The sequence below is a fragment of the Sarcophilus harrisii genome, chromosome 1 (genome assembly GCF_902635505.1).
Source record: "Sarcophilus harrisii chromosome 1, mSarHar1.11, whole genome shotgun sequence".
Taxonomy (NCBI): Eukaryota; Metazoa; Chordata; class Mammalia; order Dasyuromorphia; family Dasyuridae; genus Sarcophilus; species Sarcophilus harrisii.
The window spans coordinates 605841404-605855748 of record NC_045426.1 but is presented as its reverse complement, the minus strand read 5'-3'; the positions used below and the strand labels follow the sequence as shown (position 1 = coordinate 605855748).

The following is a 14345-nucleotide window of genomic DNA, read 5'->3' as shown; positions in this document are numbered from 1 at the left end:
GGGATAAAAAGACAAAAATGGAAGAAATGTCTGTATTTGTATGGCTTCTGTGAGGGGTGGGGGAGAGAGAGGGAAAGAGGGGAGGAGAGGGAGGGAGAGGGAGATGGATAGAGGGAGGAGGAGGGGAGGAAGGGAAGGAAGGAAGGGAGGGAAAAACACAGACACAGAGAGAAACAGAGACATTCAGAGAGAACATCAATAGTGTACAGTGGAATAAAGATTGGGTTTGGAGACAGAAAACTTACATTTAAATCCAGCATCTCATTTGCTACCAATATGACCTTTACAAAATCACAGTCTCCCTTCCCTAATTTGAAAAAAAGGAAGGATTTAGTTAGATGGTCTTTAAGGCCCTTGCAATTCCAAGTCTATGATTCAATTACCTTAGAAGTTCAGGGAAAAATCTGGGGAGTGGGAAATACTTTATTTGAGCCTTGATGGAAGATGAGGATTTTGAGAGGCAGAGAAGAAGAATTCTATTTCAAACCTACTGATGGATTGTGTAAATGCAGGCAGGTGGAAAATGAAATGTAGATAAAATGGGAAATTTAGATAAAACTTATCTCAATAAATGTCTGTACACCCTATCTTCCCTTCCCTTATTGGCCCCATTTCTTGAATAGTCCCTGGATAGATACAAAACACAATAAAATAGGATTTGAGTCTTTTTGAAGACCTTAAAATCTAGTTAGGGAGACTGAATATGCAATCTATTAGATAGTAAACTCCTAGAAAGCAGTGACTAGTTCTTGTGTATTATCCCACTGGTTAGCATAATGCCTTGCAAATATTTATTGTTCAAACAAATACTTGTTAAACAAATGTTATTTGAAACAGAATGAAATTTAAGACATTAAGACTAAGAGAAAGGAGCAGAGAAGAGTGGGCTTAATCTGAGAAGGCTGTCTAGAGGAAGAAAGTCTTGAGCAAGATTTTGAAAGAGAGGAGTTTCTTGGTGGAGTGTGAGTGTGTGTGTGTGTATGTGTGGTGGACATGTGTGTGTTAGAGGTTGGGACAAACCAGTAATGAATTTGGGGCATCCATGAAATTTCCCTGCCTTGGAGTGAAAGGTTCCTGTTTAGGAATAGTCAGAACTGAGATGGAGATGGGGGTAGGGGAGAGTAGAAGGGGAAAGGAGAGTATTCCAACTGTATAATCAATAAACACTCTAAATTGAAAGTTAAATGTCTGCTGTAATGAGCGCAGGATTAGGATTTACAATGAGAAACAGCTGCTAATCCTTTGTTTCCCCAGTGGAATAGATTCGGAATATTGGGTTTGTATTCAAATTTCTGAGGAATGTGTTTGGTAAGCACTTAAAGTTGAACAAATAATGAGAATAGCCTCTCATAGAATTTTGATGCTTCTGCTTCCAGCTGAAACCAGAAAATTCAGAGGCAGCAAAAATGAAAACAAGGAAAACGTTAATGGAATTTTTGAGCCTAGAAAAGGTTTGGTTTGAGTTTTGAAGGAAGGTCTGGGTTGGCTCGCCTGTTCCCCAAGTATGACGGCTCTGATTTGGTGGCTTCTTCTCCCCCTCCCCCCCAGTGATTTCTCTCTTGGCTACAAATCCTCCTCTGATCTCCCAAGTGTAGTGCATGAAATGAGGCTTATGCCTCTTAATATAACTTAGAGAGCCCCAAAATATCCATGGGAAATTTGTGACAGCAGGGTGGGTCCTTTTGCCTCAAATCAATGGTTCTACTTGGGGGGATCTTCCAAAGTATACTCCAAAGGGTTTTCTTGGTTATTTGCATAGAATGGTAACACTCCAATTAAAACAACATGTATAAAGAATTGAATAAGTGGTTGACAAGATTTTTTTTCCTTAACAAAATAAGTATAATTTGATTAACATTTGGGTGACTTTTAATCATCCAAGCTTCAGGCACAAAATATTTTGCCTTCAGGTTACTAAGTCCCATTTTTCTAGAAGACAGCTCAGTCTTTGGACTTTCCAAAATGCGTCAATAAGGTTCTTGCCACTTCTGATACTGCCTGAGAAAGTTTTAAGAACTGAAGTTTTCTTCTTTTTATTTAGTGTAAAAGATCTTGAGCTTCTTCCCCAGGAAAATGGTCTTCCCCATATTTGTCTGAGGCAACATTTGGGAACCTTGATATAGATTCTTAAAAATTGAAATTTAAAATGTCATCCTTCCCTTCTTCCCCCACCACTGGAAGGAATGACCCTCTAAAAGTTTCACTTATTTTATTTATACATGTTTGTTTAATGTCTTACCTGAGGAGATTTCCTTTCTTCATGTGATAAAGCTGCTTACCTTAAATACTCATCACTACTTTCTTTAATGCTCAAATAATGCATATTGGAATTGCAATTTGCAAATAATGATCAACAGAGAGCCTTCCACTTGATTAAATCATTGGTTCATTTGATCACTTCATTTGATTAATCTCTCATGGGGCCAAATTTAATTAAGTAAATTCAAATCAACAAGCATCTATGAAGCACCTACTAGGTCTAAGGCATTATGATAGATGCCTCAGATACAAAGATGAAAAATGACAATACTTGCCTTGATGAGCTTATAATTTAATAGAGGGAGATATGATATAATTATAACAATAACAAAGCTGGCATCCATACAGCCTTTTAAGATCTATAAAGTGCTTTTCATATATTATCTTATTTGATTGATAAGTAATATAAAAATTAAATAGCTCACATTTATATTTGCATAACATTTTAAGGTTTGAAAAGTCTGTTCCAAATATTTTCTTATTTTAAATTCATAGGACACAAGGTAGAATGAAATGTGTTGAAAGCAAGATCCAGATAAAGTATAAGAAAATTTTTTAAAAAGGATAGATCACTTATAGCAAAGGGAATTAGAGAAATCTTCTTTGAGGAGTTGGAATCTTATCTAAGTCTTAAAGGATGAGAGGGCTTTCAAGAATCAGGAATATGGAGGAGAATGTGTTGTCATGAAGAGAAGGTGAACTAACAAAAGACAACCTATGTGAGACTCAAGGATCAGCTAGTTATTGAATGGAATATAGAATGGGGGGAGGAAGTGGGAAATTAGGTTGGAAAGGTAGGTTATTGACAACTATTCTACTGATGTGGGAGGACCTTGACTACAAGGTAAGGAGTTTAGTTTTTCTTACACTTACTAGAGAGCCAGTAAAGATTTGGAGCAAGGACTAACATAATTAGATCTTTGCTTTGATGCATTATTTTATAAATGGTATGAAGAATGAATTAGAAAAGGTAAGTTAAGACCTACCAATTAATACTGCAATAATTTAAGTGAATAGTGATGAGTTGATAGGCTTATAAATATAGAGGAGGAGAAATATTTGAGAAAAATTGTTCAGGTAGCATGAGCAGGATTTATCCACTAGTCAAATGTGGAGTGTGAAGGAGATGGAAGAGGAAGAATGACTCTTTTGTTTAGAGTCTGGTTGGCTGGGAAGATATTCATACTAGCAAAAGAAAGGAGGAAGGCATAAGTTTTTTGAGGTTGGGGATGTGTGGGTGGGGAATGAGGTCAGTTTTCAGCATAATGAGACAAATACTGGTGGAACATTAAGAGGAAGGTGCCCAAAAGGCAGTTGAAGAAGTAAAATTTGAGTTTTGCGGAAAAGTCAGACATGGAAATAAAAAATTTGCAATCATTTTTCAGACAGATAATATTTTAAACTTTAGGAATAGATGGGGTCTTCAGAGGGAATAATAAAAAGGACCTTGGAGAGATATAGGTCCAAAGAGGAGGAAGCTGGACTGAAGAATATCCAGAAGGAACAGTCAAAAAATAAGGAAAACTAGGAGAGCACAGTGCCATAGAAGAACCCATCTAGAAAGTACAAGTGATCAGAACCATCAAACTGCTGTAAAAAAAAGGTCAAGGACTTGACCTTCGATTTAACATTTTAGAGACATAGATGGTTTGAAAAATTTCAGTGGAATGTTAGTTTCAGAAGACATGCTAAAGGTGCTCAAGAATTAAAAGGCTAGAGGAGGTAGGGGTAGCTAGTATAGACTACTCATCCTAAAAATTTAGAAATGGAGAGGTCCTTTAAATCAGTCATTTAACAGGAATTTATTGATCACTTAATATATTTTGTTTCTGTTATTTTGCTGTGCCCAACTTTTTATGATCCCTTTTGGGGTTTGCTTGGCAAAGACATTGGAGTAGTTTGCCATTTCCTTCTTCAGCTCATTTTACAGATAAGGAAATTTAGGCTAATGGGATTAAGTGACTTGCAAACAGCACATAGTTAATATCGAAGACTAATTTGAATTCATCTCTAGTCTTCCTGATTGCAAGCCTAGTATTCTATCCACTGTGCCACATAGCTGTTTCTAATATGTGCTAGGCTCTTTGTTAAACACCTGGAATACAAAGACAAAAAGTGAAGTTGTCAGGAAGTTTGAATTCTAATAGCGAAGATAACATATATACATATATGTATATAATACATACATACATAAATAGCATATACAAAATGAATATGAATTAGTTTAAGGAAAGAGGATGCTAGCTATTCATGTAGAATAAAGTTGTCAAACACGGGAAGGCTGTATTGTAATTCTACTCCTCAGTATAGCTCAAACCAAAATAAAGTATTATTGGGAAGTATTTAACAAAATAAAAAATACAAAAGAATATAGAAAATGTTAATATGTGGTTTTATGAATAGCTTAGTGGCCCCAATTTCTGTTTGAGTTCACTTTCACTAATGTAGAAAATTGTATTTGAGCCTATTCTTGAAGGAAAGAGGGAGAATTTAGAGAAATGGAGGTTAAGATGACAAAGGGAAAGGCAGATGGGGAAAAAAAAGGAAAATGAATGAATAATAAAGTAAGGTCCATGGAAGGGAATGATGTAACCTTAATAAGAAAGAGGCTCATTTCATCTTTTTAGGAGAGAGATATTTGAAGATTGTGCTGTTAATAGAGCATTGTGACCACCTTAATTAAAATCTGACTTTAGAAACAATAACTGTATGACCCTGGTCAAGTCAATTACTGTCTATTTCTTTTTGGTTTCATTATTTATAAAATGGGGATATAATAATATCTACCTCCTTTCAGGGTTGTTATGAAGATCAAATGAGATAATAATTGCACTTAGTAAGTACTATATAAATGTTAGTTATTATTAGACAGATGAATGGATCTAAGAAGGCTTTGAAGTCTGGAGAAGGGGAGCTGAAAGAATTCCTAGTGGATATTTTAAAATACACAACATGTGTATAAAATATATTCTGATAGAGCAGGGAAATTAGTTTCAAGGCTTAAGGACAAGATAAGGCTTAGAACTGTTATAGGATAGGAAGACTATCAGAGATGATTAAAGAAACTGATATATAAGAATGAAAGCCTAGTTGAATTTTTATTGGAAATCAATCATCCTGGTGTTTTTTTCCAGAATTGTTGGAAAAGCGATATGTTAGATATAAGCTATATGTTAGAGGGTTAGGAGTAGCATTATTAGGGGATAAACTGACTATGTATATTGTTGCCTCACCCATTCTAAAGGAAGCTTCTTGAGAATAGCTGCTGTTTTATTATTGTCTTTAACCCTTATCTTTCGGCACAGTATTTGGCGTATAGGAAGCACTTAATAAGTGTGGTAAATAGATTGCTTTTTTTTTTTTTTTTTTAAAGAAGCCCCAAACCTTTTCTTTTCTCTATTATCCCTTTAAAGAAAAGGGGCAAAGAGATTTGAGGGTTTAGTGTTGTGATTTAGACTAGAGTGCATGCAAAGGAAGTTTGAACAGAGAAAACTGGGGCCAAACTACAGGTTATAAATTGGGAGAATTGGATTGTACCAAGAAGGCCCTGAGTTGGCTGAGGAGGAGGGAAGAAATGAGAAAAGTAGAAAAACAGAAAAAACAGAGAGAGGAGAGTTCAGAGCTCATAATCTTGGAGGTAGAATAGTTTCATGTGTTGGCAAGATCTTAGTATGATAACCTTTATGAATTGGAGACAACTCTTGAGAATTAAAGTGGTCCAGGGTGTGTGAAGGATAATTATTGTAAATATTAAAGGGGTTTAGGATGAGAGCATGGGTTTGGATAGATGGAAGAATATGGTCTTTGTACTATAATTACTGAGGAAGTGGTTAGAAAGTTTTAGAAGACATTAGATGGCAGTAATAAAGGTTTGGATAAAGTGACATCAAAATAGGACTATTATTTATCTCTTGTCTAGTCATCATTTCATAAATGGCTACAGAATTTTTTCACCCTTGATATCAGCTTTTACATTTAAGATTAAAAGATCCAAAATTAAAATAACAACATAAAGAAATTATTAAAATTATAAGAACACTTATTTTGATTTTTGGAGAAGACTTGAATCAAATAAGACAATGTATGTGAAAAAGCTTTGCACATAAAGAAGTTCAATGTTAATATAACTTTTTGTTGAAAAATAAAAAACACTATTCTTCCAAGGTGATCAGATAAACCACAAAGAGGATTAGATACTAACTTGATTAAATTAAGGGGAAGGCGCTATATTATTACTAAAGTGAGCAAATTTTGGACAACTTGGCCCTCTTCCAATATCTTTTCCAAATCATCTGTATAATCTAAACTGTCTTTAATGAAGTTCATTCTTTTTTTCCTTTCCTAGAGAGACATCTCCTTTATGGTCGACCTGCAGTACTTTATCGGACTAGATATAATATCTTGTATCACCATGATTTCGAAAGCGGCTATAGTGAAACACTCCTAATGCCTTTGTGGACATCCTACACTGTTTCCAAACAGGTCATTAAGAGAAATTGGGTTCTCTAGTATTTAATATTATATCATATTCTTTGAATTAATAGAAAAAGAAATACTGTGGCTTACTTAAATTGTATTTAAACAAGGCTTTAACTTTTCTCAATGAGAAAAGTCTCAGAAACTGGATTCATTGTACTATCTCATTTCTCTCAATTTTCAAATTACTCCTAAAAGTAAATTAGGTATAAAGTGATCAGGAGCATGAGTAGGAAATTTGCTATTAATAGGACCTGTGTCATCACAAAGGATAGCAGAAGCTTGCTAGACTAGAAGATGGGTGTCCCAAGCAATAGGGGTAACTTATTTCTGCCAAGTGTCATTTGGATATTTATAACATCATTCAAAAGCCGTACAAAATTATCAGTTTATAGAACTCAAGCAATGGAAGATTGTTGTCCTTAGCAAATGGTTTCATGGGCCTCATGTGACCCACAGGCTAGACATTCCCCACCCTTGAATTAGACAGGGCAATTCTCATTGTCTTCAGTGTCTGGAGAAAGGACCTGAGGAACAGAGAGAGGGAAGAGGGCAATACATGTAAAGCTGGAGAGACTTCAGAGATCATCAGGTTTAACCTTCTAATTTTACAAATGAGGAAACTGAGGACCAGGAAGAAGTAATATAGGGACTATAAATATCAAAGGTGAGATTTGAAAACAGTTTCTCTAGTTCTAAGAGCTGGTTCTTTTTCTACTATTGTATATTGCTTGCCTATAGTCATGAGATTTAGAACTGAGTGAACACCAACTATGAAATCATAGGGTGTGGGTTCAAATTTTACTTCTGATGCTTAATTTACTTTATGACTTTGAATAGATTGCTTAATCTCCCTGGGTCTCAGGTTCCTTACTTGTAAAATGAGTCTTCTACCAGATGACTCTGAAGTCCTTTCCATCTCTAGACTTATAATATTAATGATATTAGTAATAGCTAATATTTATGTGATGTTTTAAATTTTGCAAATTCCTTTATACTTTATCCCATTTGATCCTCTCAACAACCCTATAAGGCAGGTATTATTATTATTACCCCCATTTGAAGGTAAGGAAATGAAGGCTTAGAGAGTCTAAGTGCCAGGATTATACAGGTAAGTATCTGAGGAAGTCCTTGAAACCAAGTATTCCTGACTCTTTCCACTTTACTACCTTGCCTAACCCATTGTTTTTACATATCAGGAAATTAAGGAAGACCCCAAAATGTTTACAGATCTTCTTGTTAGGATTACTTGTCTATTCTTGTAATGACTCAAAAAGCAATTTTTCCCCACTGCTAGAAACTCAGCTTTTAAGTTCACATATAGTGCATATTTATGTACAAAGTATTTGCTACAATTGCTAGAATCACGTCCCTTTAAGGAAACCAGAGAGGTAAGGTAAGACCCTTTCTTCCTATTTTCTTTTCTTTGATTGTGAACAGAGTCAATCATAGCCTCTTTTTCTTTTTCTTTTTTATTATTATTAAAGCTTTTTATTTTCAAAACATATGTATAGATAATTTCCTATATTCACTCTTGCTAAATCTTGTTTCAAATTTTTTGCCTTCTTTCCCTCCATCCCTCCCCAAGATAACAAGTAATCCAATATATGTTAAATATGTGTAATTCTTCTATATATATATTTCCATAGTTATCATGCTGAACAGGAAAAATCAGATCAAAAGGAAAGAAAATGAGTAAGAAAACAAAATGCAAGCAAACAACAACAAAGAGATTGAAAATACTATGTTATATCCACATTCAGTCCCTACAGTCCTCTCTCTGCGTTCAGATGGCATAGCCTCTTTTTCATGCTAATATCAATGTTCTTTTTTTTTTTTTTTTTTTTTTTTTTTTTTGACTCTGCATCATGGTGTTCATTTGTCTTTTGCTGCAGGCTGAAGTCTCTAGCATTCCTGAGCACTTGACCAATTGTGTACGACCAGATGTTCGCATTTCTCCAAGTTACAGTCAGAATTGCTTGGCTTACAAAAATGATAAACAGATCTCCTATGGATTTCTCTTCCCTCCCTGTAAGTTGTTTGGTCATCAGATGGCTGGATAATGCATGGTTGCTGGATGCTAAGTTTTTGATGTGTCAAAGGTAGCAGTTCTTGATTAATGTATTTAGATTCAACTAGAAGGGACTTTAGACATCACCTAGTTCAAACTCCTCACAGAATAGATGAGGAAACTGAAGTTCCAAGTGGGCCAGTGACTCACCCAGCTTTCACTGGTAACCTGTAAGAAGCTGAGGCAATATTTGAATTTAGTTCTTCAGGCTCCAAAAATAGGAATGCCATAGGCATGTTGTAATTGCATTTCAGCAAAGTTCTTGACAGAGTGTCTTGTGATATTTCCATGAAAGAAACAGAGAAATATGATTAGAGAAAGGGAATCTGGAGGTGGATGAATAGGTAGTATGACTCAGATTTTTTTTTTTAGCAACCAAGGACTTGAACATGGAGAAGCTTCTAGTGAAAGGAAATGAATAATATTAGCAAGAATTCTCATATACTATATATCTATGTCTATCTGTCTGTCTGTCTATCTACCTACCTACCTACTTACTTACCTATGTATGTATTGAATTATCTATCTACCTATATTTATCTCTCCTTAGATAATTTACTATTTTCCATAAAGCATGAAGGGAGAGAAGAAGGAAGAAGGGAAGAATATATGTGTATGTCTGTGCCTGTACATGTGAATGTTTACAGACACATTCATGTACTTGTAGTTGAGGGAGTGAGAGAAAGGAGGAATATGAATATGAGAATATGACTGGAGGAAGAGGTAATGGGAAGAGGGGAAAAAAATGGATTTGCTCAGGTAATCCTTAGGTGTAGCCATTTACAAGACCTGTCAGTTACAGAATCTGACACAATTGATATTGATAAGGTCTAAGTAATTAACACTACATTGTTTTCATTTATAATTTTTAGATCTGAGCTCTTCTACAGAATCTAAATATGATGCCTTCCTTGTAACTAACATGATTCCAATGTATCCTGCCTTCCAGAGTAAGTTTATATATCCTAAGTAGTTGTGAAGATAAACTTATGCATTTACTATTTGCTTTTTTAACTTTCTTGTTTAATTTAATTGACAATGTTTTATAGATTTCAAATTATTTGAAGTAATCTCTTTGTCTCAATCTTTATAAAATCTACCAGAGTAGGTAGGCAGCCATAATGATTTTCATTTTATTGATTAAGAAACTGAAGTTTAGAGCAGTTAAGTACCTTACCTAATGCTGCTAAATTGCCAAGTGACAGAATAGGGATGAATCATCTCCTTTTTAAATAAAATGTTTTAATGTCTTCTTCCCTTCCCCCCCCCCCCATTAATTTCCATTGTGAACTTCCAAAACCCTTCCTTGTAACAAAGAAATACAGTTAAACAAAACGTATGGATACATTGACCATGTCAAATAAGCATATGTTTTATTTTGCACATGTAGTCCATTGTCTTTCTACCAAGAGGAAGTATATTTCAACAGTCTTGTAGAAAGAAGATTGGTCATAACATTGATCCAAGTTCTCACATCTCATGGTATTGTTTTCCTTAACTTAGAGTCATTGTGGATGTTATTCTCTTGGTTCTGCTTGATACACTGCATCCATTCATACAAACCTTCCCATGCTATTTTGTTTTTCTCATTTATTATTTCTTAGGATGCAATAATGATCTGCTTACATTTGTATGTAACAACTTATGCAGTCTTTCCCCTACTGATGAGCTCCCATTTTGTTTCTTAGGTTTTGTTTGTTTTTAGTTTAGTTTGGTTTAGTTTTGCTACAAAAAAATCCTGTAGTTGTATATAACCAGTAGTACTTTTGCTAAGTTGAAGAATATGAACAATTTAGTTATTTTTTCTAGAATTGTTTTAAATTCTCTTACATAGCAATTGGAGCCATTTATAGCTCATTTAACAGTCTATTAGTATGTCTATCTTTCCAACAATGGCTATTAATATCTTTTATGATCTTTGCTCATTTGCCAAGTGTGAAGTGGGACTTCAGAATTGTTTTATTTTTCTTGTCTCTTATGTTTAGTGATTTGTGTCATCTTCATATAGCTGTTTGTTTGCATTATTTCTTTTAATGACCACTTGTTCATATATTTTGACCTCTTATCTGTAAGAAGAGGCAGCATGACATAATATAGATCTGACCTCAGAGTCAGGAAGAACAAGTTCTGTGCTGACACATAATAACTGTGTGATCTAAACCAAGTCATTTAATTTCCTAATTCTCAGACAACTCCCTAAGAAAGTTAGAAATTTGCATCGAAAGGGAATTTTCTTAGAGTTCCAGTGTCAATGAAATCTTAGGTCTAGATTCCCTGCCCCTCTCCTATATTCCTTACTCTCAAAAAACTTTTGTTCTAGACCTCTTTCTATAAGCCTTCATATTTATCAATGTCTTTTATATACAATAGGAAAATAGACATATGTTAATATATGTTGTATACACAATTATGTATACACAAACACATATAAATCTCTATATTTAATGCTTGCCTTTTTTCTGTTTGGACATATTGCCAAGAGTGGTTGTCCAGGGTTCTGATAATCAGCACTTTTGTGCTTTACCAGTCCAATGATAAATGATATTCAACAACAAAATATAATTCACCAATAATTTACTAAGAATTTATTATGTGTTATTTTCAGCATGTTGTTTGTCTTCCAAACCACTAAAAGATGATTAATTTACTTTTAGTACAGTTTTAGTAGCATATATCTAATTGTTTGTTAATAATTTAAAATTTGATAATCCATGTATGTTATGGTTCCATGATCAAATAGAATACTCTTTTCCATAACTATTAAATTCATTTGTTAATCAATTCATTCAACAAACATCTATTGAGTCTAAATGATATTCAAGGCATTATTATTGTTCTGAGGTGAGTGAGATCAGAGGTGAATAGAATGTGGTCTCAGAATTCAATGACTGTACAATTTGGTGATTGGATTAAGGAAGTGAGCAAATCAACTTCTGCTTTCTGTTATAATTAAATGCCTGGAGAGAGGCATGAACAAAGTCTTTATGGAGTTTGAATGAGGGATAATTTTACAATCTGTTTTGGATCTTTGCAAAAACTTTTTAAAGGCAAATAGCATTTGAGCCAGGCATTGGAAAATGGAGAGATTTTAAAAACGCAGTGACGATGATGAGAGCATTTTTAACTAGGGAGAATATTGTGAATAAAGCCCTGGAAGCAGGGAGGCTCAGTGTGTATTTCCAGAATAGTATAGCTAAATTGGAACATTATTGTATATGAAGGAGAAATATTTGGAAAGGGTAACATAGAGCTAGAGCCAGAAAGGATGTTAGATCATCCCTTTCTTTTTAGAAATGAGAAATGGAAGGCCATCTCCATACAGGTAAAGTATTGTGCTCACTTTGGCACTGGGAGAATGATACATAAAGTTCAAAGATATCTTTATACATGCATATGAGAAGTTTATATGTATGGACATGTGTATACATATTCACATGTGTATGATGAATAAGTATTTGTATTATACATATACATGAACATATGTATATACATGCATATAAAAAAACTAGGTCCCTGGGTTGTACTCAGCTACAGTTTGAGCATTCCAGGAGGCCATGTCAATATATTCTTTGTAAATTTTATTTTATCATGTGACTTTATTTGATTTCCTCATATCAGGGTTTGCTAGATGCCTTTGTTCTTTATGGACACATTTTTGTCTAAGCAGTAATAAAGGAAACACACAGTACCATCCTGATGTTGGCATTGCAACAGACCTCGGACAGAGGTCTCACTGTTCCTCCCCCAGAAGTGTAATGGTCTGTTCACATGCCACATTGCTGTGGTCTTTGGCCTTTTGAGTGTTCTCATTGTGTTGATTTTCCTTGTCCCTTCCATCCTGCCACACTCACTGCCTTCTGCTTAGATTAGCATTTGCTCTTCCTCTTCCCATCTTCTTTTTCTTTATATGAGCATTGCATTCTCTTAAATGATAGAAAGTGATGGCAAATCTAAATTTATGCTGATTTCTTCTGGTTCTCAGGAGGGTGGTTCTCTGGTTATTGCTCTTATACCTTAGAGAATATTTTCTCTTTTTGAGGGCTATTATGTCTATTCCATTTGAAGTAGAGACTTTGAAGGTATAAAGAGCAAATAGATAGCTCTGACTAATGGTTAACCAACTAATTAGTTTTTCAAAGTAATATAAATATGAGACAATATTCTGAAACCCATTTCTTTATTGAATGGGAAAGTATAAACTAGTTTTTTGCCTAAAACTTCAAAACCTGTTGACACCCCCCTTTCTTTACATCGGCCTCTCTTTTTCTTTCCTTCTGCCTCTTTCTTTGCTTCTTTTCTCACCTCTTCTCACCTAAATGTACAATTAGAGTACATTGTAGTATTCTTTTTCCTGCTCTTAATTTTTAAAACAATGATTTTAACCTTTTTATATGTATCTATCTCTCTCCCAAAAGAGAAATTAAAAATGTTTCTCTTCCTTCCCGTCCCAGTTTTTGTTGGTTCTTTGATAGGAAAAAGAGATTCATGAGTACTCAGACTTTATGGCAAATACATTGTAAACTTTGATAAATTCATTGTGAATAATCTTTGAGCAAAATTGTGAGTGTGTAGTATCCTTGGAAACTCTCAAGTACTAACTAGATATTTAAGTGGCTTTTGTTTTAAGACCACTAACATTATATTTGGAGCTGTGACAAGTGTAGGCACAGTACTTCTACTGACCATCTACTCACTGTTTCTGGTTAATGACATCCTATTAGGGACAACATCTTTTTCAAAAATCACATTGATACTACATCTCTCACAAGCTATGTGATCTTACCTTTGTCATTTAAGTAAGTTTTCTCATCTATAAAATATCAATAAAATATTTATAAATATTTTGTTATGAGAATATGATAAGAGAATGCTTGAGACTATAAACTATTTGAGTTTTTTCCCTTTTGTATATATACTATTGAATATGGTGTATCTCATAACTAATGTTTGACAAATATTTGTTGCTCAACTTAAAGTACTTTGTAAGCTATTATCATTACCATCCCAGGAATTCTTAATATGATGGGACCAAAAAAGTCACCCATACCTAATAGATACCATTTCTTTCATGAGTCTAGAATTGAAATATTGTAGTTGATTTTTTTCTCTTTTTGAAACATTGAAACAAAAATAGGAATATTGATCAAATTTCAGGTTTTCTTATTTTGCTTAATGAAATTTCATTTAGCATGCATGGGTACTGGAGATGCAAAGACTGAAAAAAAAAAGTAATCTGTAAGCTTATGTCTATGAGACAACATAGAAAATGTTCCATGGTTTCCCTACTTTCTATACACGTAAAAAGCTGGAAGATATATTTGCCCCTACATCTTCCAGAAGAATGGACAGTTGAACAGATCCTCCACTGCTGCAGCCTGGTCAGAGACTTGGCTTAAGACCTCTAGCACTGAGAGATGTCTTTATCCCATTCCACTCACCTACCCTATATCTGAGTGTCTGCTATAGGATACCTGTAATTGTCCCCATCCCATATTGTTCATTCTCTCCTACTTCCATATCTGCCTCTCTCCTGTTCTTC

The 14345-nt window shown here is 34.4% G+C and overlaps 1 protein-coding gene across 4 annotated transcripts in view; it reads left to right on the top strand.

Moving 5' to 3' along the window:
- The window catches only part of ENPP2 (ectonucleotide pyrophosphatase/phosphodiesterase 2), a 172645-nt gene that overhangs the window by 144611 nt on the left and 13689 nt on the right, over nt 1–14345 (top strand). For 2 of the 4 annotated variants that reach the window (XM_012541787.3, XM_003760343.4), the window contains exons 20-23: nt 1377–1451; nt 6605–6741; nt 8631–8766; nt 9679–9756. In XM_012541787.3, the coding sequence (XP_012397241.1) occupies nt 1377–1451; nt 6605–6741; nt 8631–8766; nt 9679–9756 (426 nt within the window). The remainder of the gene's footprint in view (nt 1–1376; nt 1452–6604; nt 6742–8630; nt 8767–9678; nt 9757–14345) is intronic. The other 2 variants (XM_012541789.3, XM_012541788.3) reach the window with 1 other exon arrangement.